The sequence below is a fragment of the Onychostruthus taczanowskii genome, unplaced genomic scaffold (assembly GCF_017590055.1).
Source record: "Onychostruthus taczanowskii isolate IOZ18803 unplaced genomic scaffold, ASM1759005v1 scaffold15, whole genome shotgun sequence".
NCBI classification, from domain to species: Eukaryota; Metazoa; Chordata; class Aves; order Passeriformes; family Passeridae; genus Onychostruthus; species Onychostruthus taczanowskii.
Genome location: NW_024498685.1, coordinates 1,406,079 through 1,431,458, shown reverse-complemented (window position 1 = coordinate 1,431,458; position 25,380 = coordinate 1,406,079). Strand labels below are relative to the sequence as shown.

Genomic DNA, 25,380 nt, shown 5'->3' with positions numbered 1-25,380 from the left:
TGGGCAAATTTAATATTATTGATGTTTTTGTTTGTTTAAGAAACTTGATCTTAAACATCAAGTTTTGTGTAAACATGCTGAAAAAATGTTAAAAAACTTTCCAAGTATCACTTATATGTTTATGGATGGCTTTGAAATGGGCAAACTTTGTTGTGTTCTAACAGAAAAACATTTTTTGTACTATTTGATATGAAAGGATAGTGCCAGAGGTGAAGGATAGTGAACAGTGAGGAATCAGATACGGATCCTAAAAAGCAGATTTGAGCTTTCTCTTAATTATTGCATTAGAAGTATTTAACTGTCATTCCAACAGAATGATAAATTTATCTGGAGCTCAGTAATTCAGCTCAGACTTCAGTCTTTTTTTAAGTGGTTGTGAATTGGAATCTTCAGTGCAGGTGCTTGGAAACACTAACTTAGGATTTCTGCTATCCTTTTCTTAATTTAATGTATTAAAACATTACTTGATGGTTCAGAAGGTTTAACATGATGTTCTTCATTGTATCCTGAAAAATTTGACCTGACCACTTTGTTCATATTCTTTGGAAATTTGTATTAGTTTAGGAAGTGTTTTGTTTCACGTTTCATCAGAATTTGCATTTCTGGTTTTGTCTGAGGCTACTACATGATTAAAACATCTGCTGTTCCTTCACAGGCCTATGAAGAGTACACCAGCAAGCTTGATGCTCTACAGCAGAGAGAACAGCAGTTACTGGAATCCATGGGGAATGGAACTGATTTCTCTGTCTCCAGTTCAGCTTCAACAGACACAGTTGCATCATCTTCCTCCTCTAGCCTCTCTGTAGCACCTTCATCCCTTTCAGTGTATCAAAACCCTGCTGATATGTCACGGAATAACCCTAAGTCTCCACAGAAGCCCATTGTTAGAGTCTTCCTGCCCAACAAGCAAAGGACTGTGGTGAGTCAGTTTCTATTCACATACTTGTAACCTCAATATTTCCTGTATCTCTCTCCCTCTGTATACAAAAGTTAATTTCAGAGCTGAAATATACCTGGGTGGAGGTCAGAAGTATCACGATCACAGTGCTCTGCTGCACTCTGTTGTTTTGATCTGTTGAATGTTTTTGGCAGGATTAACTCAAAAAAGTTCATTATAGCAATAATATAGAATACAGAACTTTCAGGAGTTTTGTAACTATGAAGATACCTCAAGAAATATTTTCTCCAGTCAGTTTTATTGGATAAATAGTATTTTACCATTTTACAGTAGTTAGAAAGGGACAATAAGCTCTATTTCTTGTCTTTACACAAAACTATTGATTAGTTTAACAGGACAAGATGGAGGAAGTGTTTTCTATGTTGTCAGAGTTACTAGAAGCATTGAATGCTTTAGAGCAAGAACCAGCCTCTTGCAACTTAGGCTATGCAGCATTTCTTTGTTTTTTTTTAATTCTGTTTTTTCCTGCCCACTCACCGTGGTGAGCGTTTGTGTGGAGACCATGGTGATCCTTTCAGGTCTTGTGTAGAGAACTGATTAGGGGAGGGACATAGTTGCAGTTAGAGGGCTCAAGAAGTGTTGCCCACAAACTGCTTGAAACCTGGTGTTTATCAGTGTTACAGTTACAGATTTCTGATGTCATGGAAGAGTAGTTCACTTTTTGCTGCTAGAGAAGGGATTTTTTTGATCCGTTTAGAGCTGCCAACTGAAGAGCCTTGATATGTCCTTTAGAACAATACACTCCAGACTGTCGTACATGAAATTAGTGACAAGACATAGTTTAGGCTCTCTTTTGCAAGGTGGTACATAATCCAAATTTAGCAGGGGAGCAGTGTTTCCAGAGAAGGTGGGAAATGAATGGACAAAAATTGTCCATGTCAAACCAGGACATTTTGCAGCAGTCAAGTCAGGTGTCAGCTATCTCTGGATTGTTACTGTCTGTTGAATTTGAGTTGCTGGTAAAAAGAAGAAAAAATCAACTGAGTAGTTCTGGGTGTTGGACCATGTCCTCACCCTTCCCCACCTCACTGAGCAAAAGACTTGAGATGGAAACAGCATTGGAGGGCAGTTGTTTTCACCTGACTTTTTTTTTTTTTTTTTTTTTTAGTATTGCTTAATTTTTTTTTTTTTTTTTTTTTTTTTTTTTTTTTTTTTTGTTTAGTATTGCTTAGTTGTTCAAGATATTGCTGAAGATGGAAAGTAATATTTGGGTTTTGACTTAGAGAGTGGGAGTTTAATGTAGCCTGTGACCACTGTCCAGAATGTACAGTGTAAAGCCAGGTGATTCCGTTGTCTGCCTGTTGAGGAAAGTAAGCACGCAGTACTACTCACAGAGTGAAGTCTGGAGAGAAGGTCCTGGATTTTGGAGGGAGTCTGGTTTCTTCATGTGTTCTGTCCCACCCTGTCTGGCTATTTGCAGCCCCTCTCATGGGGGTCATAAGTTGGTTTTATTTCTTTGCTGTAAAGGATCGCAGCACATCACTTCCTGCACTGTTCTGTGTATTAGCTATTTTGTCTCTGTGTTCTCCTGTCCTCTAACCCACATAGTGTAATTTTACTCTTATTCCTTCTGCCTCATCTGCCATACTCTTGTTCTGCTTCTTTGTCTCTCCCTTTTTACCTCCTCCTCAATTCTGTTTTGTTTTTTGCAGCACTAGATGCTCTTTCTGGGCTATGGGAGGCAAGCATGGTTTAACTTGGGTGTAGTCAGGGAGAGGCTCTTGCTTCTGTCCCCAGCTTTCTAGTGAAGGATTAACACTATTTGCCTTACAGGTCCAGCTCTGCAGCTAATTTCCAGCTTGCTTTGGTTCTTTTTATTTCAGTTTTACACACTGCTTGGATCAAGTTGTGTTACTAAGTTGAACTTAGTTTTCTTATTTTCTTTTTGTATACTAGTAAAGTATCTCTGGTTTAGAGTTGAGAAATGGTGCTTATAGGAGCTCTTGAGTGTAGGGGTTATTGGCCTTGTTAGCTGAAGTTCATTTCTCTGAAACTTGAACCAGTGAACATTTTATTGAGAAAGTTAGGAAATTCTTGTATGGTGGCTCTTAATGTAATTCCTTTGTTTTCAGTATTTATTGGTCCTACATATATCTGTTGGAAACTAAGGAAATGCCAGGAGCAATCACAATCCAGAAGGAACTGCAGCAGCTCACTGAATCCTAGGGTGCATCAAGCACAGCATCACTAATTAGTTGGAAGCGGTGATTCTCCTCCTCTACTCAAGTGTGGCTTCACCTTGAGAACTGTGTGCAGTTTTGGATGTCACAATATAAGATTCTGTGATCCACAGTGCAGTTTTAATAGCCAGCAGTCAGATGATCGGTCACTAACCTAAAAAGGCATCCAGCATTTTTCAGTGAACACTGAGACTGCTTCCTTTATTCTCTCAGTGGATTGAGAAGTGTTGCACATGTTTGTCTTCCTTTATAACCTTTGGCTTTTAAAGCAGACTGGTTGTGTCTCACTTGTGCCCATTAACTGAGCCATTTGCTTATGTAGCTGGGTTGTTAATTCAGGATGCTAAGGTATACAGGGTGGCTTGTGATGGGTTGAAGCAGGAAGGAGCTTCCTTGTGAAAATATGTGGTACCTGCCATTAGAGCCTTCGCCTTGCCCTAGTTCCCATTTCATATGGCTGTTAAAGCAAGGCTGATGTGTTCTACAATCAAGCAGGTGGCTGGGAGAGATAGTGTTAAAGTTGCAGTGTCACACCAGTCTCCTCCCCACCTCAACCTAAATTGCTTTCAATTAATATCTACTTCTGAAAGAAAATCTTGTTAATATCATAACAATAATTTCAGTCTCTATTTCTAATTCACTTCAGGAGGGGAGAAATGTTGTCAGACCCTAAGGAGTCTATTTTTGTCTGGGAATGCCGTGACATTTCTTAAACAAAGTGAATGGAATTGAGTTGGTAATGGAGAGCCAACCTTGTTATTTTTCTTTGATCACTCTGAAGCAGCCCCAAGTACTACAACAGCCTTCTGCTATTTGTTTAGAGCTGCTAAAAATGCAGGAAATTGGGGGCGTTGCTTGCATATCTTACATTTTTGACTAGCAACTGCCTTGTTAGTTGAGAGTTCTCTACGTGTTATTGTTCGTTGAGGATCAAGTAAATACATCTGTTGGAGCTGACTCCAGTTCAAAATATAATTTAAGGAAACTGGTGGAGTGCAAAGAAATGAGACCATGGTGTTCAGTGTAAGTAATTGTGGTGCTAAGGGGAAGTTTCTTTGTGTGTGTCATGATAAGGCAGAGGTTAGACAAACCCTTTCCCTAAGGTGTGAAGGTGCTTGTTTGAAAGCCTGACGGGTCTGTGTCAGACAGAGCCTACTGCTGCTGATCATTTGAAGTCAGCATTTTGATTCATCTGGCTACAGGACAGGGTTCAAAAGTAACTTTTTTTTTTAAAGCAAAACCAAATAGTTGGCTTGGTTAGCTGGAGGGGAATCAGTGAATAAGTAGTGTCAGAAATAAAAGATTGTTTTCCTTGTCGTGGTCCTGGAAAGGGATGAAGAGAAGTTTCGTTCTGTGAACAACTTCCTAGAAGAAACAACAGATTGTTTTTTCTTCTCTGTACTGGGGTAATTTTATCCTCTATAATGCAGAGAGGAAAACATGTACTTCTTTCCTTACTGGCTTTGTTCAGCTGGCAAGTCACACATCCTTTGGAGAAGCATTCCACACAAATGTCGCTCAGATAAGTCTGCAGGTGGGTCTGTTCATTTTGTTCTAGGCCAGAGAGAAGGATGCCGAAATCATAAAAATAGAAGATGGTGCAAGTCTTCCTGAGATGAAAAGCTGTTTTGTAGAACAAGTTGATGAGGCTTATCCAAGCAGTGGCAGAATTTTGGGAAATACTAGTTTCAAGCTTGTTTGGGTTAGGAATCTGAATGTCTGTGGTGTGCCTAGTAACAAATCTGCTAATTAAGGGAGAGCTTTTGGAGGTGGAAGGAAAGTATAAAAACTCTGATCTCCTGCTGGTTGCCAGAAGTCTGAGAAATTATGTTACATGCTAAGATTTGGTTTTGGTGGAAGGGAGGTAGTCTCGAATGGAAATAATTGATACTTACTGGTGAGATTTCTGAAAGAATGCATGGAACTGACAGGGAACACAGCCTTGGGCATTCTTAGTTGTGGTGTGGATTAGGATTTTTTTTTTCCAAGTTGTATGATTGAATGTGCATGCAGAGGAAAAAAAAGAGACATAAGACAGTGCTCATGCAGATGAACAGAAGTAGACACATACCTGGTTGTTGAGACACGACAGTAATTCAAGGAGAATGGTGATTGTCAACTGATGCAGAGGTACGGGACAAATAGGATAACTTCAGGTTTATGTAAGAGGAAGAAGACACTGAAAAAGTTTAAAATGAACTGAAGGAGTTTGGGCAATTAGCATAAAAATACAGGAATATTGTATTGGCATGTAGGTCAAGATTTAAGCATTTTCTGTGATTGTTTCGAGTTGTGTGATTTTTATTTTTTCCCCTAATTTTTTTCTTTGAGGGGTGGGGGAATGATTTTTGAGGATGTGGGTAAAGTATCTTTTGCACATCAATTTTAACTGGTAGGTTTGGGATAAGGAAAAACCCTCCATTTCCAATTGCAAGAACAGTTCCGATTTTTGCTCTGTGAAAGCTGACAAAATACTTGAAATTATTTAGAGATTTCTCCAATTAGATTGCTTGCCCACTGTAGACCTTAAGGCAGTAGGAAGAATTTTTAGACAGTTCTCCCATGGTCAGTCAGGTGAGGTTGGTTTTCTCTCTTGGAGGAAAACTTTCTGAAACGTGTAATGGAGTAAACATTTTGTGGACATATCTGGAGTATCTCTCTGTCACAATGAGAGAGCACAAGAATAGGTCAGGTATGTATGATATTTTCCGTGGGTCGTCTTCCAAATTTGAGCTATTTGTTACTCAGGAATTTTATGAGTTTAAGTGTTTTCTGTTTGGAAGCCCTCTGTTCAGCCTCCATTAAATGTATGCTCTGAGTACTGGAAATTTTTGTTTTGTGGTTAGAATTCCTTGAGTGTGGTTATGTGGAGCATGAGTAATCGTGTTCTGTGTTGGTCTTTCAATCTGCCACATGCTACTTTATTCTAAGTGAAATAAGGGCTTCTGAGAAAAGGCATTTAACACGAGACCTGGTATAAAAACAAGTAGCTAAAACTGGTTATGACTCTGCAGAGGAACAATATTAGGATGTTTTTGATGTTGTAGTGAAGTCCTAGTAAAAAGAATGAGAGAATTCTAGGAAAGAAGAGACTGCACTAAGAGGGCTTCTAAGAGCTCAAGTACTTTATGAACAAGATCATACAACTTGAGGAATAGCAGCCCTGAATGATTTTGATTACCCAGGAAATGCTTTCTGGTCAAGTACTTAGAGTGGGGGGAAAAAACAGTCTGAAAATTAATCAGCTCTCCTAAATGATAATATGGAGCATGGAGAGTTAGAGGAAAACAGTGTTTAAGTGTAAGAAGTGATGGACATTTGAAAGGCATCAGGTGGTGATTGGTCTTGTTCTTCATCTCTGTGGTCTGTTGCTGCCTTCTGCACGTTACCAGGTTCCAAAGAAAATGTTCCCTTCATGTCTTCTGGCTTTCTTAGTGGAGTGAGGGTGGTAAGGAATCTCCCCTGTCCTCCCCAGTTGCATTTATAAAGGATACTCTCCCAGCTCCAGTGCCATCTCTCTGTCAGCATGAGCAAGCTGTGGATTTGGTCAGTTTCAATTCTATAGCTGTCTATAGTGGTCTGAGTGGGGACAGTGAAGCAAGGAGGAACAAAAAACACCAGATGTTGTACATGTTTTGGGAAAGCTTGGTGGTCTCCAAATACTTCAGTTGTCTGCAGATAGGATCAAAACATTGTGTGTTATCACCCACCACAAGGTCAAAAAATTTCCATGGTAGCTTCTAAACCAAAAGTAATACGTCAGGTAACAAAAAAGTTGCCCTTTTTTCTATGTTAAACTATAGAATATTGTGTGGGTTTTGGTTGTTCTTTGTTTTGGTTTATTTTGAAGTTTAAGAGTAATTAGAGGTGCTTTGTGTAAAAACTCAGCATAAATCTGGCCCAGTAAAGCTTTTTCACTTGGTTTTGTGTTCTTATGCTTCATATTCTTCTCATAGTTAGACATATATTGGAAAGTTCATGGAAGTTCTCAAAATATGAATGTGAGAGTGAGTTTTTAAAAGTGACAATTTGTATGTTTAAGCATTAAAGGAACTAAACAGTACTGAGAATGCTGTGCATGGGGACAGTTCTGAAGTGTCTCACTCTTGTCACACCTTAATTTATTAGTACATCTGCCTTTTAATTAGGCAAGCAATCATGTGATGTTCTCTGCAGTCATGAAGACTAGAAGAATAAGCTATTTTTATTCTATGTAAATTCTTAGCATAAATTAATTCATCATGCATGCACAACTGGGATCCTTCAAATGCTCTGTTTTTAAATCTGGTACTTGATTCATTTCTTTTGAGTTCAGATTTGCATCTTGCTTTCTGTAGTTTATGCTGTGAGTTTGTGCCTCAAGCTTTCTGAGTAGTAAGCACTGGATCTCTGTAGGCATTTGAGCTGCCCTACCAGTTTCACCTGTCAAGTATAAGGAAAATTCAGAGAAGGGGTGTTCAGGCAGCTGAATAAACCAGTTTCTTGCTTTTAATTGCACACCTGGTTTGACATGATTAGGTTTTACTAATCAAAAATACAATTAAAACCTCCTGTGTTTTATCAAACATGCAGGAGAAATTGAGTTTATTTTTAGCCTGTGCCAGTGGTTGGTTGCTGAATATATCTGAATACTTTGGAATGTTATGCATGTTATTAACAGTCTGGTGATATGAAGTAAATGGTAGTTTACTTTCAAGTAAACGTCACTTGATATTTCTGTATCACTAGAAAAATTTATTCCATCACTTATTAAACTGTCTTTTCTCTTTCCTTGAGAGTTTCTTTCTTTTGTCCTTGAATTCTCTTCTGCCCTCCCACTGAAGAGGGAGTGAGCAACCAGCTTGGGTGGTGCTTAGCTGCCTGCTGGGGATAATTCAACACAAGCTACCCTCAAATACTACGTAAATTCAAAGGCATATGTGTTGAAAAGAGAATAATTTAATCTATTACAGTTTTATTGACACACTGTCTTAGATTGCAAAGTGAAACAATATTGAAAACTTGCCATTAGAAAACTGATGACTTGTCATCTGGAATGCCATGTGCAACATTGATTGTTGGTTTTTAATCAAGTAAGGAGTGTTTAGTGATTCTTTATGAGATGGAAAGTATGGCTGTAGAGAGTAATGAATGCTAGGAAAAAAATACTGTTTGGAGCATGCTTTCTTTACCTCATAATGTGCTAGGCGGGCACTCAGTGAAATGGAATGCAAGTCACAAATCTGAAAATGGTTCATAATAAATGTTTTAATTCCATGTCTAGTAAGTCATACTTAAATTTGTGCTTCTTGTGTTGTTTAAGCAAACTAGCCAACAGGAGTTTTAATATTTCTAGAGAATGTGTATACTATCTGTAGATGGAAGTACCCATTTGGTTTTAGGATCAGTTGCAACAGCTTAGAGAAGGATGTGAATTTTAGCCCTTCTGCTGTAGTTTCTTGACCCCACGCTGCTTTTAGAGCACTTGGAGTGTGACCAGCTGAGACAGAACTCCACAAAAGTAAACTCTATTACAAAAATTTGTTTAAACTGTTTTGTACCTTAAATTTCTAATGCATGTGGGTTCTGGTTTGGAGAACAGCCAACTGACTTTGTCTCTTGAACAGAAACCACAAGGTCCTGGGGTTTCATGCCCATATAGTGGCTACAGATATTTTTCTAGATGAGCATTTCTCACAAGTCTGAAGTCTAAAGCCATATTTTCCAAACTTTATTTTACTAGTAGGTCATTGTCAGCCTTCACTGTTTCTGCCACTGGTATTCACCCTAACAAAAATTTGAGGATGATCTGCTCTCTTTAAAATAACCTCTTCTTAACACAGTTTGCAGCTGTCTCTCAAAAGTTTGAAAAATTGTCTGTGGAGGCCATTCATTAGGCACAATAGGTTTCATCCAGTGTGGTTGAGTGATGTTGTATTCTTGAGAAAATACTTCTGCACTGACATAAATCAATCCGTAGTGTTCTACATTTAATTGCATTGGAGGTGCCAGTGGATGCTAGTAACCCATGTCTTTGCAAGTTAAATGGAATGCATTTGATTGAATGGTATAACAGCTTTGTAAAATGGGTAAATTCTGTTCAATTTCCCTTGGAAACAAGATTTAATGCAATGAAACTGCCTCTCATTTGTCTCACTAATATGCTTCATTAAGAATGTATTTTCTTGCTGCTTTCTCCTGGAAGCTCGACAGAGCTTCATGTCCTGATATCCAGAACAGCTGTTTCTGAAAGCTGTGTTCTTTTCTAGAGGATGTGATGTTCAGTGCCATCTTATGTCCTTTTTGCCACAAATGAGGGTAATTTTATCTGTTAGTGCTGTAAAAAGTAGCTGACTGATTTGGTGAAATATAAGTATATCTCCATAAGTAAGTAAGTAAGATGAGAAATTAAATGTGGATCTCATGTTTGGATTTTACCAGAAAACCTTCCGTGTTAGAAGGCCAAACTAATTATTTGGAACAAGTATAGTTTAGCCTGATTTTCTCCCAACACATGGAATTCCGTGAACATGTGGCTGAAATTTTTTTAGTCCTGGATATCAGGTGTGGGGAGGAAAAAAAGTATGATCTTTCAGGTATGTGTTGTGGTAAGCAAATAAATACTTTGAAGTGATATTTCAAATCCATTCTACTTGGCATATTTCCACTATTGTACCCAGTAGTCTGCTTGATTGTTTGGAATTGCTCTGAAGCTCTAAGCTATGTTACACATGCCTTACATACTGTACATATGTTACACTTTGCCAAAGTGAGCTGAATGACAGTGTTAGGCTGGGGGAAAAATAAAGCCAGCTAACTAGTTTTGAGAAGTATAATACCAGATATTCAGGGCTGACTAGCCTTTCTACCTCCAGAGAATACCTTTGCATTGCTTTTTGTGGAGTGATTCTCTGTCTATTTATTGCTCTAAAACATTGGAAACTACAGTGGTGTAAGGAAGCATTTTTAGCTTACTGAGACTATGCCAGTTTCTAGTCTGATGCTAGAAGAGTGATGTAAGAGTTATTTAGGGACGTAGCCCTGAATTTCTTACTGAATTCACAATGACCTGATTTACAGAAATAAATGATTTATTATGCATTGCTTAAATACTTGTGGCTGCAGTACTAAATATATATCAATAATGTTGTTGCAAATACTTACTGTCCCTAGAAATAGTTAAGGTGAGTAAAAGAAATGAGGACATTGAGGGCTATAGTTCTGTTTAATCTGTTTAGGTAATAACACTGCTGAGAATTTCTGTAATCTGGAATGATTTTCAATTTTTTTCCTTGGGGCTTAACATTTGCAAACTTAACTATGTGTTTTGGTGTTGCCCTGAATTGCTACTTACCCACTTTAGGATGCTCAAGTGAATTGTCTTCTCTGGTTTATTATTAATCTACACAATGAACACACCTTGCAGTCTGTGTTAGCGGCTTCTGTACTGTTTCTTAGTGTTAATTAGCCCACACTTTCATACTCTTCACTTTTGCGAGTTGCTTGCTGAATCAACTTACTAATTGCTATAAAAACCTAAGCCTTTTCTGATCTACAAATCTTATATACATAAAGTAGCCTGAAAAGAAAGCCCTTAACAATCACAATTTAGAAGTAAATCCCCTAGCTTAGTAACATGAGTTTCTAGGTGGTAACCATTGTGAAACACTTGGATTCTCTTAGTTATAAAACAGAGGGAGCAAGAGTTAATGGATCAGTGCAAACAAAGTGGATTTTAAATAATATTAAACATTCTATGTTTCAATAAAATGCCAACTTTGTTCAGTGTATTGGGTTGCAGGCATAAGAGTTCTGTGTATTTTGGAGTAGATGAGAAATTTTCTCCTGGGGAACTGATTTTGTTAAAAAATGCTGATGTGATTCAGTTAAAATGCTCTGTGGGAATTTTGGCAGATCTCTTGATGGAATTGATAAACCCTCCTTGGTGCCTTCCTGCCGTGCTGGAGCTGCCGGATCCTGGCAGGCACTCGGGGGCTGCATCATGTGGGGCTCCTGCCCTCTGCTCCCCTCCCAGCCTGGGGGGCCACACACCCTCCCTCTGCCTGGGGCTGAGAAAGAAGCTGTTCCAAAACTCCTGCTTTGGAATCAGCAGGAGTCTGTTAGTCAGGAAAAAAGAACTGGTTTTGGGTTTTGTTTTTCTAAAGACTGAGTTGGTCTCCAAATCACTTTGTTGGAACCAGATTTTTTCTTTAACTTTGCCATAATTTGGGGGTGAAAAGAAGCTGGGGACAAAAAGAAGTTTCAGCTGGAATGCTTTGCAGGGTAAGATTTCTGCTTTACAGCAGGTGCTAGTAGGGACTGAAGGAGAGGGCTGAAGGGCTACATGCACAGATGGTGATAGACCATGCTGTACCAGTCTGGGAAAATGATTAATCAATACTACAGGGACTTATTCTAGCAATAGGTTCTTTTAATTTGGCCTTATGTTTCTCTGCTTGGGAGTTCTGTAAGAGAACGTTCTAAATGTGATGCTGATTCAGCGTCATGATGGTTTTTGAAAGCAATAAAAGCAGTTCTTTGGGTTTTAGCTGGATCGTGATGCAAATGGCAGTGAAGAGGACAAATGTTCTACCCATGTTTCTAATTGCAAGTTGCATAAATATGGCTTGGATTTTAATGAACGGGACTTGGGATAATAATACTGAGGAATAGCAAATGATTAGTGAGCAGGATGTTTAATGCACATATTTTGTAGTCCTATTGCACTTTTGTTGCTTTTGTAGGTAACCTTCATTCTGACACTTCCCAAATTTTGAGTTTGTATTTCCAACTTTATTGATCTCTTAAAAGAAACCCTGTAACTTCATAAATCTTGTTGTTGACAAAAATAAAAAGGAAAAAAATTACACTGGTGTAATTAATTAATTAATAGCATTGGAACTTTGAGGTTCCTGATTTCAGGTTCCAAGCATTTCCTTGCTTCATGAGTTACTGTAGTATGTTGTCATCATTTATGGAGGATCAGTGCTGGAGGAAGAAAATGTTTTCCAATGACTGCAAGGCTGTTTATCTCTTCTTTAATGTTAGTAATCTTCCTACTGCTTGACTTTTCCACCTTGTCCTGTTCCATTCCCACACACATGTCAAGATTTTACTAACCTGGTTTCTTTTAGTACTTAACTCCATTGGAGTTTTCTGCCTAAGCTAGAACCTCCCCCTGCTCTGTGCTGGGTTCTGTTGCTGCTCTTAGGCATCTCCTTCCCCTGATAGTTCTTGTCCAAAACAAGCCACCTTTTCTCCCAATCACAGCTTGAAAGCTTCCTGTTCAGGATGTACTTGCAGTACTTCCCCAGGTGTTGGCAAGCAGTTCTCCCTGCAAGGTGGTTCATCATGTCATTTTTTCCTGCCCTCAGCCTCAGCTCTTTCGTCTGTCCTCCCTCTGTCTTGCTTGTTTGATTCCCACCAACCTGCTGATGACAACTCCCTCTCCCAGTATACACATGCTTTCCCTGCATGTTCAGTTCTTGAAGTTTGTCCTGACCCTCTTCTCCCATTTCTTCTTCATGCCCTACCTCTTTCCTGTTCTTTTCATTCCCCTTTTTGTCCCCACCTGCTGCCTGCCACCTTTGCAGTATTTCAGTTTCTTCTGCCACTGTGGATATCAGTGGTGAAGTGACTGAGGTTGCTGGGAAGGTAGTCCTGAATTGTCTGTGAGGACTCAACCTCGATCCAGCAGGAGCTATACTTGGAGGAAAAATAGCCTTGAGCCAAAGAACACTTGCTTCCTCCATCAAAATGGCTCATGAGCAGATCTAATGTATGGGGGAGGTTGAAGCGCACCTGAAATCCTCAGAGACTTCAGTCAGATTCTTAAAAATATTTTACTCTCTATTTATTTTACTCTTTCTGTCTCTCTCTCTCTATTTGTAAATATATATGTTGGAGGCACAGAGAAGAACATTGAGGGGACAGACAGGTTCTTTTAGGGGTCTTTGGCAGAATGATGATAGCACTAAATCCTAGGGACCATTAAAGAGTTATTTTCTTAACAAGATATTATGATTAGCATAGCACAGAATGTATTATTAGAATGACACATGAGTTCTACAAGCAGAATCAATGTTGTGTAATTTGTAACATAATACAGAATTTATAATACAACTTCACTTATTTCTAATCACCTTTGCAGGTCAAGACAAATTTTTAATAGATGTTTTGCTGTATCAATACAACAATCATAATTTAGACTCAACATTTGTATAAAATAATTTGAGTCACACCCTCCATCCTTGGAGAAAGGAGTTCCTTTCTAAGGAGTTACTTAGAGTAATAAAAAGATGTATTAAAAAAGAACACAATGTGTAAACCAAAGTCACCTAAGGCTGAATGTCAAGACTGTAAAGTAGTGTGCTCTAGGATGTTTTTTTCAAGGAATTCATAAAAATCTTCTTTTAAATGCTTGTGTTGACCAGATGAAATGCACAAATATCCTTTTAAGAGGCCCTCTTGTGTTAATGGGAAGAAGACGGTGAAGCAAAATATTCCTTTGTGGCTTCTGAAAGTGCATATGTTTGAGTTCCAGAAATGCTGTATTTAGTGGAACCTCAAGTAGTGTTCACAAAGCTACTTGAAACAGACTGCTACTTTGCACTATCATGCTTAAGTAGGACATAGAGCCCCTAAATACCCATGGAAATTTAAACGCAGGGAACAAAAACTAGGCTCAGATCCAAAGCCAGCTGAAGCTGATTAAAAGACTGCTTTTGGCTACTGAGTGCTCTGGCTTAAGCCACTTGCAAGCTAGATTTGAGTTTCAGGTGTTCAGACAGACTTGTCAGGTTTGTTAATTTTGTAGGTTTTTCTTCTGATTTGTATTCAAGGTACTGTCTGTGATTATAGGTGATATCCCAATGTGTACAGTGCCTGAAGCCTTACATATTTTCACTACTGAGTTCTAAAAATAGTTAGTACATAATATTCAATACCTTAACTATACTTAATCACCAGATCATGTATTCTTTTTTATGGCTTGGCACTATACACTGTTAAAGCACAGGTATACCTAGAGATGATCTGCTTACTCGTATAAGATATGCCTACAATTAGAAGTGAGGAAAATACATAGTATGAAGTTCTTGATTTGGCTAGTTTTAATGTGCTACTCCATTCTTCCCATCCTGTTAGTTATCTAAACTTTTCAAGCTAGGAAACAGAAGAGAGCAATATATTTTCATATAAGACATGTCTGTAGAGTTACAAATACAGGTTAAAGTGAGAGGTGATGGTCTGCATGAGTCAGATGACTGTTTTGTTTTGCTTGTTTGCATGCTTATCTTCTGTTTTAGAAATAGAAAATAAAATATTTACATTTTATAGTAATGTTTTTTTGAGTGCAGTCCAAGTTAGTTCCTTCACTTAATTTCACTTGGCATGTTTCCCCACTTATGTTCAGGCCAGCCTGTGAAATTAAAGCTGTATGTAGGTACTAGCTATCTGTGTGCTGTGTTTCCAATTTCTTCCAGTTGAGAAAGCTGGAAATTCACTTTTGGAGTCGAGTGAAGATTCTGTTCCAAATGTTAATAGATGTGTAGAGCTTGTTGACTCTTCTAGCTGAGCGTTTTTCCTCATATACTATTCAGCAATAAAATTTTTCTCAGTACAAAAAAGGGTTTGGATAACTCTGACGTACAATTCTGTAAAGCATCCTGAAGAGTGAGTTTTAGCACTTGAGGGTCAAAACGCTTGTATCCGTTTTGGGGGATAAATTGGAAGTTGTTTTAACTAATTTCTTTTGTATTTGACCTCTAGGTTCCAGCAAGATGTGGAGTGACAGTGCGAGACAGCCTAAAAAAAGCGCTGATGATGAGAGGTCTTATTCCAGAATGCTGTGCTGTTTACAGAATACAAGATGGGTATGGTTTGTGTGGGATGGTTTTTTGCTCTTGGAATCAATTGTTGGAGCTACCCAGAATGGGCAGTTCTATCCAGAGATTGTTTACAGAGTTCAGAATTTTATGATACTTTGCGCTAAAGAATTTGCAGATTGCAGGCATGTTGGAAAGAATGTCTTACTCCTAGGAAAAGGCTCAGACGTAATATTCAGTAATATGAAATTATGGCAAACCACTCATTTAATTAAACTCGTGCTAACCAAACAAGTATTAAATAGGCTGTGTTAACTTCTTGGTTTTATTTCATTTGGCTATAATGCATTCTTAACGAAAGACATAGTTCCTTGGGATGAGAAAAAAGAGTTTTCAGCCCTAAAAATTTGTATATTCATGTGCACAATTAGCTATCTCTGTGGAACTCTTACACAACAGGTACCTTCACAAACACTTTATTTGATCAAAAAGCCATCTGCCATGTAGGAAACAAGGAATTGGCCACTACTGGAGCTGATAGAAAAAGTGCATTTCCTTCCTGCAGTTTGTCCAGGGAAGGTGTGCTTTGTGTGCTATGTGCTGAGCGTAAGGTCTTGTTCTAAAGTTTCCTGCAATTAGACTGGGTAGCAATCCCCCACAGTGTAACTTTTTAGCTGATCTCACAACTTTGGCAAGAGACATGTAAGGGCTTGTGTGCTGATGCTAATGAGAGGCTTATTTGCACTTTAGAGAGAAGAAGCCAATTGGCTGGGACACAGACATTTCCTGGCTCACAGGAGAGGAGCTTCATGTGGAAGTTTTGGAGAATGTGCCACTCACAACACACAATTTCGTATGTACTGGGTTTTGTGAGATGCTGAGTGGGGTTACATCAACTTCATACTTTGAAATTCAAATTACCAACTTTGAATATTTTGCATTTGTGGGATGTGGTAGGAGTGCAAAAGAAGTTTTTAATCACAGTAGCTTAAGTGAATTAGATAGAATTGTATTTGAAATAAGTGATGCTAGAGTACTTGATCACCCTTAAAACTTTCACGTTTTGTTGGAATACACCCTCTAAAATCTATAAATGTAAGGGGTTCATATCAGTACTGCATTGCAGAGCTGTAATAATCTACTATTTTTGTATTGCTGTATCTATAAAATGTATTCTGGGCCTCCCTGCTGGCTCTGCAGCAGCAATTAACTAATGAACTAACTATTCCCAGAGCAGTGCTGACATCATCAATGATGCAGTGCACAAATATGTTTTGACCTGATAAGGCACCAAGTAAATGGAAGCTACTAAACAGAATCTGTCTAAATGCTTCCAGCTACATACAAAATCCTGTGTCACATTGGGAAGAAAGACCTTCTATTTCAGCTTAAAACATAGCAAAATTCTATCTGCAAGCTGTTTCAACCTATTTAGCTCAAACTGGCAGTTTGGGTTATGGCTAGTTAGGTGAACTCTAGTAGGCTTACATTTTTTATATCCCACTGAAATTCTGATTATTACATGTAATAATAGAACTAAGAATGTGTTTTTACACTAGGTATTGCTGAATTTGAAAATTAAATAAATAAATTCCCCCCTGTAATCTGGGGAGAATGCGTGATCATCCTTCTGTGATTTTGAATGTTTCTGAGTTTTAGTAGTCAAAATTATAACTATATCTGTAACCATACATTGAAGCCATATATATATATGTATGCCTGTGTATTTCCAGTCCTGTGATATTATATGGGAATGTTCTTTGGCTTCTGGAAAAGTTAGAATATGAAATAATATTTCAGCAGCTTTTGGTTTTATAGGTTGTATCCAAAAAAATTCTCAATGTTTGTGTCTAGCATGATAATAGTAAAGTTTTGCTTCAGGTTTTTTGCTCTTGTTCTTACTGCTAGTGATGTGAACCATTAATTCCAAGAAACAGTTGAAAGAATGTTGTAGTGCATGAAAACTGTTTCAGAAAGGAGATGACAATCTTCCGTGTAAATCTGTTTGGTACATAAAACTGTAGCTCCAGCATCACAAAAGAGACTTTTAAGTACACTTGAGGGAGGTAAAAGCAAATAGCCTATGTTGGGCTTACAGAAGGACTCGAGGTGATTTTGACTATTTTTGCCAATGTAGGTACGGAAAACGTTCTTCACGTTAGCATTCTGCGATTTCTGCCGGAAGCTGCTTTTCCAGGGGTTCCGCTGCCAGACTTGTGGCTACAAATTTCACCAGCGCTGTAGCACAGAAGTGCCACTGATGTGTGTTAATTATGACCAACTTGAGTAAGTAATCACAATTCATTTTCAAGTTGAGCCTTTTAACAAGTGTACAGCTGTCAGTGATTTCTTGTGTTAAATCTGTAACTCAGGAAGTCAGTGGAGGTGCCTGAAAAAAAAATAGGAGTTCAGCTGTTCTTGTGACACTGCTTAATTCATACTCTTTCTGTGCTAGCTCAGACAACCAGTTCATATTTCTTTGCTGGCCTATGAAGTACTTTTTTTTGAAGTATGAATAGGGTTGCTGAGCACTTGACTGTATTGGACAGACCGCTCATTGTGCACAGTTGTTATTATTAATCAAAACTGGTTCTTTATTGTGTGATGGTTAGGGCCATGTTAAAAATTTAATTGTGGGTTTATTCTCTTCAACCTGAAAAAATGTTAAGAGACAGTAGTTGATTATAGTGAAATTGCTGTTGGTTTTACAATAATTGAAAATAAATCTGCTAGCAAGATTAATGCCTAGATAAGAGCCATAAAAGACAATGACCCAAGCAGTCCAGTGTTCTTGGATTGAGTTACTGAACTATTTGTTCAAACAAGTCTTTGATGTAGATTTAGGATCTCATGTAAACTGGGTCTGTTCTATTTGATTAGTTTCAGCAGAGGCTATTAAGTCTTTTAAATAGATTTTTGTATAAGGAATAATTTAAAATGCTATTTTTCTCACCAAGAATGGATTTAATTTTAGTTTATTTTGGTATTTCTAACTGTTTCCATTGGCATCTCTGGAGTTTGTGCTCAGGGTGTAAGTTTATGTACTGATAGATAGAAGTTGTTTATTCTTGAAGAACCAGATGTTTACAATTCCATCTAAAAGATTAAAAAATTAATTTCCACAAAGTTTATATTTAAGGCATGATCTTTTCATCATCTGTGAAGTAAATAATACTTTTAACATATCTTGCAGATTTAATGTGTATGATCTTTAGTTTTAAATTTAGAATTTAATCAATGAGGTTTTGGGGTTTGGGATCTTTTTTGTAGTTTTTGAGTGTTATATTGTGAAACTTCTGGGTTTTGCACAAGTTAGGTTGTTTTTGTTCTGTTCTTGCCTCACAGTTTGCTGTTTGTCTCCAAGTTCTTTGAACATCACCCCATACCACCGGAGGAGGCCTCCTTAGGAGAGACCACCCCAGCATCTGGATCATACCCCTCAGTGCCCCCCTCAGATTCAGTTGGGTATGAACTTATTCCTACTGTTTAATAATATAACTTTTCAGTACTGTGCTAAGAAACACTGGAAGTAATGCTTTGCAGCTCTGCATTGTAGTCATCTGGCTTCTCATGCAAATATACCCACCTATGCTTAACTTAAAAGAAGTGAATGTTTTCATTCACACAAATTGTATAAATTAGTAATGAGCCTAGGTTAAATGTGTGTGTAACTGTCTGTAGAATTGGGGTATTACCTGTTTCTTACTGATTTCTTCCACTAATAATTTAGACCTGGTCTAAACTGGAAAGATTTTATACTTAAAATTAATATAAACCAAAATTATATCCTCAGAAATTATTTTAGTTGGTTATTAAATTATATTTTATATGCTTTGAAGTGACATATGTCAGTTAGAGAATAAACCACATTACTGTAAGGCTGATGTGAACAGGTGCCAGTTCCAGGTTCATAATACTGTTTTAGTAGCTTTTCCACATACACTGCTTTAGTATCCTCCAGACCAGCTGTCCTCTTCCTGTTCATGTTGGAGTATACCAATAGCATCTGTTGCTGCAGCTCCAGGTTTTGTAAAAGTAGACCTCTAAAACTCACCATTTCCAACAGAGATTCTGGACCCTTTCTCCATGAAGAGATAAGAGCCCATATTTATTTATGTTCCCAATAGCAAAGAGATCAGTGACACCATCCACCATTAGGTAGCTGAACAAATGTCCAGGGAAGAGTAACTCAGGGATGTATATCACGCTCAAGAAATCTGGTGCATATTTATTATGAACACCAAATACGGAAGCCTTCAGAAAACCATTCCCAGGACATGTGTGCTGTGTGGAGTTGAGCTGAATGTGGCAGAGAGGATCTCTTGAATTAGTGCAAATTGTGCCTAAATGAAAGCAGAAACACACTGGAAGCCACACAGGCACCTCTGGACTCTTTAACTAGAAGATAAATTTTCTGGACAGCCAAGAATGTTTTATGGAAGACCCAATAAAATGCCTCCCAGGAAAACAAATTGACAGTCCTCTGCAGGAAGGAACCTCACTTGGTAAGTACAGAGATTATGTTGTTACTTGTTCTATTTTGTGCAGATTCAAGTGAATTCAGAAGGACGTCTTCAAGGTAGTGAATGTTGCCTTTAGATGCTGTGGATATTAGTACAGCAGGTTGTGGCAAGGCTGCTTGTCAAGTATTTGTCGTGCTACAGCCAAAATTGTAACTGGGCTAGAACTATTAATTCATGAAGCAACTTCTTCATGCCAATTGTGTTAAACACTAGTGGATGTCAAAGACACTATATAGCCCTAATTTTAACATTCTAAATTGTTCTACTTTTCAATTGCCTTTGCATCACATAGGTCCATTCTTACCAGCTTGTGAGGTTACAGTAGTATGGATTATCTTGATACATACACTACTTCAGGCAGTCTTAGTTTTGCCAAGTGAAAACAGAAGGAAAAAATGAGACCAAAGCTGGTTAATGCCTTGAGATCTTTAACTTCACATACATAAAAATGAAAACATTTAAATACACTTGCTAGTTGCTGTTTAGGAGCTTTTCTCAAGTGTTGCATCTATAAATGTGTGTAGTTGCAGAAGATGTAAAACATTTCTAGCTTTCTCCTTTCTTCTTTTTTGCTTTGTTGTCCACTTTATTGATAAACAAAACAAAGGCATACATCATGCCTGCCATATTCTGTTCATTTTGGAAATGGTTTATGATTATCAGCTGGTGTTCATACATAATATGCATGTTAGTCATACAGTGTTCCCCTAGCATCTGTGTATGTAGCACTTCGTATCCAGAAGTAGCTCAGATGTTATTGGATGTGCATATAGCTCTCTCCTGTACCTTTTCCCAGTTATCTTTCATGCCTTTCTTTAATCATACTTTTCTGCTTTTTAAGAACATAATTGTGAAAATATTAATCTAGCTGAATTTAAAAAGCTGGCCTTTTCTATAAAAACATGTACTCATCTGTGGTTTTATTAAAGAGGACTGTTGCAATATGGGACAGCAGCTCAACTGGAATAAAAAAAAAGGCTGACATTTGAGCTTATATTGTCTGGGAGGAGAATATGGGATTAATATTTGAGAGCTGAACAATGGGATGGAAAATATGAGGGAATAGCGCTTTATTAACACTTCCTAAATTAATAATTGTTCTTTTAATTTCTCTGTTCTAGCATCTTTCATGGAACAGCTCACAGAGAAAGGGATGTTACTAATCGTTTGGTAAGCCTGAGGAAAGAGAAGGCAAACATCCTTCTTCATCTCTAGCCTTGTGAAGGGATCCCAGCAGCAGGCCAAGTGCCCAAAAGAAAGAAGTTTGTGTTGCAAGACAAGTTCAAGAGTGAAAGTGTGCAGTGGGAGCAGATGGAAAAGTTTGGAAGAGAAAGGGACATAAAGACCCTTGGACATGATGCAAAAGCTGCTAAACATGTTGGAGAACTGTTTCACTGTGCTCATGTACAACATCCTAAAGCAATCCAGGCCTGTAGCCTTTCATTCTTCCAACTGTGAGCCATACGCAGTCCCACCAGGTTTTCCACCCCAAGGTGTGGGAGCACATATGGTCCCATTTAACATTTTTGAACCCCTTATAAAATTGTGTCTAGCAATTAGGTTTTGTGTCTTATTTTAGTTCTTTCCATTTGCATTATCCTGTTGTGCCAGAGCAGCCATTTTAGTTACAACCTGCAGTTAAATGGAAAGAAAAGTGAAGGGCTCCCTGCTAAGAGCCATTTGTAATAAAATTGAAGTAAGGAAACTGTATATCAGACATTGTATTTGTTTTGTTCATTGCACTGTCATGAAATTTCTTCTCCATCTTGGCTTGTAAAATATGAGCACCGAATTCCTGCGAACCTGGTTCCCCTCAGTCTCATATACATGAAAAAGAGAAAATAAGCAAGTTGGCAACATCTTTGCTCTTTGAAAAACAGCATTTCCCAATATGCTTCGCCTCCTAAGCTAGAGGAAGAAAAGGGGAATGTCTGGTGCACTGTTCTTGGAAGCTTGCCAGTCCTTGCCTTTGAGCAGGCTCCAGCTTGTGATTAAACACCTCTGCTTTCCTTTCTGTTTCCAACTGTTCACTGATCATTCTGCGATCTTGAAGATACTTGAATGTGTAGAAAAGCTTCTGAAAAGCCAAGGAAGCGAAGATACAGTCTTAAAATATTACATTTTATGCTACAATGCCATTTAGATCCTGTGGTATGTAAGTGAGCAAAAGCTTTGTGTTTTAATTCATAAAACAGTGAACTTTCACCCTTAAAGTTCTGGCACCAGGCCTTTTCTAGGTTCCTCCATGAAAATGTTCCTTATGTTCCTACAATATACAAGTTGAGTTGATATGCATTCTTGCTTTGCAGAAAAGGTTTGGTATCAGAATCTTTACATCAGAATCAAAAAACTCTCAGTCCATACAACAGGTGAGGGAAACCTCTTACTCTCCAAAACTTTATTTGCAAAAACCTGCTAGTGAACTGGACCTGGTTTGGAGGACTAACAGTGACAGTGGTTCTCTTGATAACCCCTGGTATATGAAGCTATGAGGAATTTTAGGCTCATCAGCTTTGATCTGGGCCCAAAGGCCATTATAGATGAGTGCACACCATTTTGATACTCCTGACAGTTGTTTTTCACCTACAAGCCAACATGAATGAAAACAAGTTGTCATGGTATAAAAAAAACCACTAATTTGTGTGGGGTAATGACTTACAGATCTGTTCCATGATGCTTCTAGACTGACTTCAGAGGATGCTGCAAGAAAGATATTTAGCTTGTAGTTACAAACTGGTATTGTCCTTTTCTCCAAATTTTCATTTGATTTGGGATTATTGACTATTTCCAGACTGCAGGGATAGGGAAAGTGGTATCTCAGCTATAGTAGCAAGCAGGTAAATTTAAATTGTAAACGCTAAACAGGTTCTGATTTAATTATTGTGGTACTCCATAGACATTGCCAGAAAACCTAACTTTTTAATTTCTGTGTCCCAGATCCTTCGCAGTCCTAAGAAACTGCTTGGAACTGCAAGTGTACTGTTTTCTTCATTAAGGGCAGTAACAAATCCAGTCTGGTGTTAATGCTCTGGTGTAAACAAAAACAGTCCAAAAAAGCCTTGATATGCATTTTAGCTTAGGTTTGATATGGATATGAGTGTGCAGCCTTACAGGTGTGCAGCACTGAGCCCAGTGGCTAAACTGAGATGGACTTGTTCAGGGTGTGAGGAGGAGGAAGAAAATCTCAGTCTAGGAGAGATGCTGTCATTTTAAAAAGGAATGGTTGCACACCTTATAATTGAAGCTAGGTGAATGTGAATTTTCAAGCATTTACTCGAGTACAGAAAAATAAAAATACAGTCAACAGAAATTTGAAGCCCAAATAGACCTATCATAAAAAATTTCAAGAAAAATCTTTCCTGTGTAGACCAGCTCTTAGACACTTAAGAAGCATACATTGATGAGTAAAGGACATTAAGGAAAATCTGTATTAAAATTTTCTTTTGCACTTGTAAATTGAACTTATTTAAATCATTGCAAGTTCTGAAATCCCATAGACATACTGATATGTCTATGGGTATATGATTTTGTAAAATTGTTTGTTTATATATAGCATAACATGTGCAGACACTTTTCTGAGTTACTTTACTCTTTCTTGTGGACCCAGTTTTGTGGGGTAGTAAATCTGTGGACACACGGGCACTTGCTATGCTTGGTAAAGGGTTTAAGTTATTCTTGTTTCCTGATAAAACATCTTTCTGTTTTGCCTGATAAAAGGGAGAGAACAATGTGTTCCTAATCCCAAAATATGGTCCAGGGTAAAAGCATGTTCTGTCATACTGCCTGGAAAGGTTATAGCATATTAGATTGAGATTTGACAACATCAGCTTGTTGCCTCAGAGACTCATTTGTTAAAAGGATGCCCATATCTCGGAGGCTGGGAGAAAGTGATTTATCTGCTTATTTGTAGAAGGTCTCCTTTAGCAAGGTGGCTATAAAGGCCACAGGAGCAACAGAAACTCAGATCCTGATATTCAAACTGCATGTTCATTTAAGCCTCAGCCAGTTATTTTTTTCAGGGTGGGTTTTTTGTTTGTTTAAGGTTTTTTGTGTGTTTGGTTTGGTTGGAGTTTTTGGGGGGCTTTTTTGTTTGTTTGTTTTTTTGGGGCTTTTTTTTTTGTTGCTTTTTGCAGTGTGTTTTGTCAGCACTGTACTTCCACAACCTAAGAACTAGTTTTGGAACTGGCCTGGAATGGACTATGTCACCCTTTTCCAAATGATGATATCTGGCCCTTTTAGCTGCAGTGTCACTTCTACTCTTCTTGAGTCATTTCATTGTAGGAATACTGTAGGAACAGCCTTTTGGTAGCTCAGAGGATCACTATGTTCTTTGTGGTGATGTGATTTTGATAGAACAAGATCTTGATGCAGGCCAGGATCCAGCTTTTGCCACACACAGGGAGAAGCTGGTGGTAATATTTTTCTGAGCTTGTGATCTCAGTAGGCTGTCTTAGCTAGCAAACCCTTTGGCTCTTTTACTTCACTAGTTATCTTTTTCAAGAAAAAATTCTATTTAGCAGAAATAACCTACATTTTTTCAGAGTGTCTCAAGGACACCCATTAATAAAATCATGAGGGAGCACGTGGCTAACTGCTTATAAGGTTCCAATCTCTGGATTCTTTGTTGTCTAAAGCCCAGAGATCCTCCAAGTAATAGATTAGAGACCAAAAAAAAAAAAGATAATTCTTTATCAGCCTATTTTCTAAAGATGTGGACTTCCCCCAGTAAGAACTGAATGAGTAGAAAAAGCTGTTCAAGTTGTTTTCAAACATGGTATGATGTAGCACACTATCTGTGTTAGTAACATGAGGACATGATGACCTGTGACCAGAAATACAGAAGTAGCAGATGACCATTTATCACTCAAAGGAGGATGTAATTGAAACAATATTGCCTCAATCTGGTTTTCTCTCCCTTGGCTTACTCATGATCACAGAATGTCTGACTGCTTCTGGCTTTGTCATGTGGCAGAGCTCAGATGGTTTGTCACAGTCAGTCCTGGCGCAATGTTCTGGTGATTGTTGTGATGTATTTCCCTTAATTTCCTTATTACCTGAGAACTCTCAGGAAGTTTAAGCAGAAGTTAGCTATCCCTGCAATGACAGTACTGGCCTTTTAGACAATTTTTAGACTTTTCTTCTGATACTTCTTTTGTGCAGCATTTGACACACTTGACTTAAGGTGAAAATGGAGTGCATTTGGATGTCAGTCAAATCCTGCATTAGGATCTGTGCAGTGTCCCATCTCCTGATGTGTGTTCTAGTCACATGATTTACGTACAAACACATTCAGGAGTTCAAAACTTCCTCATCTGCAATATTTTACCTGTAGGTACTTGCATAGCAGTGAATGAAAACTTCAGCTTATGTGTATGTACAACAACTGCATTTAAAAAAATAGTTCTGAAATTATAAACAGCTACTGAAATGCTGAGTTTTTCAAGGCCCTTTCTCAGAGATTTGATTGGTAGTTTTAGTTCATTGCTTCCCAGTATCTTCCCAATATCTATATCCTGTCATGTGACAGTAGGTAACTGCTTTTTTTTATTCAAGTTAAGCAGGGTTAAACCCTCTGCCTCTTCTCTCCTGCCCCACTTCCCAAACACATTCAGGTATTTCATTGGAAGACTTACTAGACTGTTACTTGAATTAATTCACAAGCGCTTTGTTTTGCCATTTTCAATTGTGAGATTGTTGACCAGGAAGGAAAAAATGACAGGTACTTAGGATACAAATAGCACTGATTTCTGGGATCAATGCCAAACTGGATAAATTTTTCAATGAAAGGTAGGATAGTAGGCTATAAAACAGACCACTTTCTGAAAAAATGCCAAGATGTCTTGTTGAAAATGTTTGTTTCCCCAAAGGTTTTTAAAGAGGCCAAGGAGCATTGGTTACAAGAGGTGGCATCAGGA

At 38.1% G+C, this 25,380-nt stretch overlaps 1 protein-coding gene across 2 annotated transcripts in view; it reads left to right on the top strand.

Moving 5' to 3' along the window:
• The window catches only part of BRAF (B-Raf proto-oncogene, serine/threonine kinase), an 83,413-nt gene that overhangs the window by 26,660 nt on the left and 31,373 nt on the right, over positions 1-25,380 (top strand). For both annotated transcript variants that reach the window (XM_041398469.1, XM_041398470.1), the window contains exons 3-7: positions 656-919; positions 14,887-14,990; positions 15,693-15,795; positions 17,080-17,228; positions 18,288-18,407. In XM_041398469.1, coding sequence (XP_041254403.1) covers positions 656-919; positions 14,887-14,990; positions 15,693-15,795; positions 17,080-17,228; positions 18,288-18,407 — 740 coding nt within the window. The remainder of the gene's footprint in view (positions 1-655; positions 920-14,886; positions 14,991-15,692; positions 15,796-17,079; positions 17,229-18,287; positions 18,408-25,380) is intronic.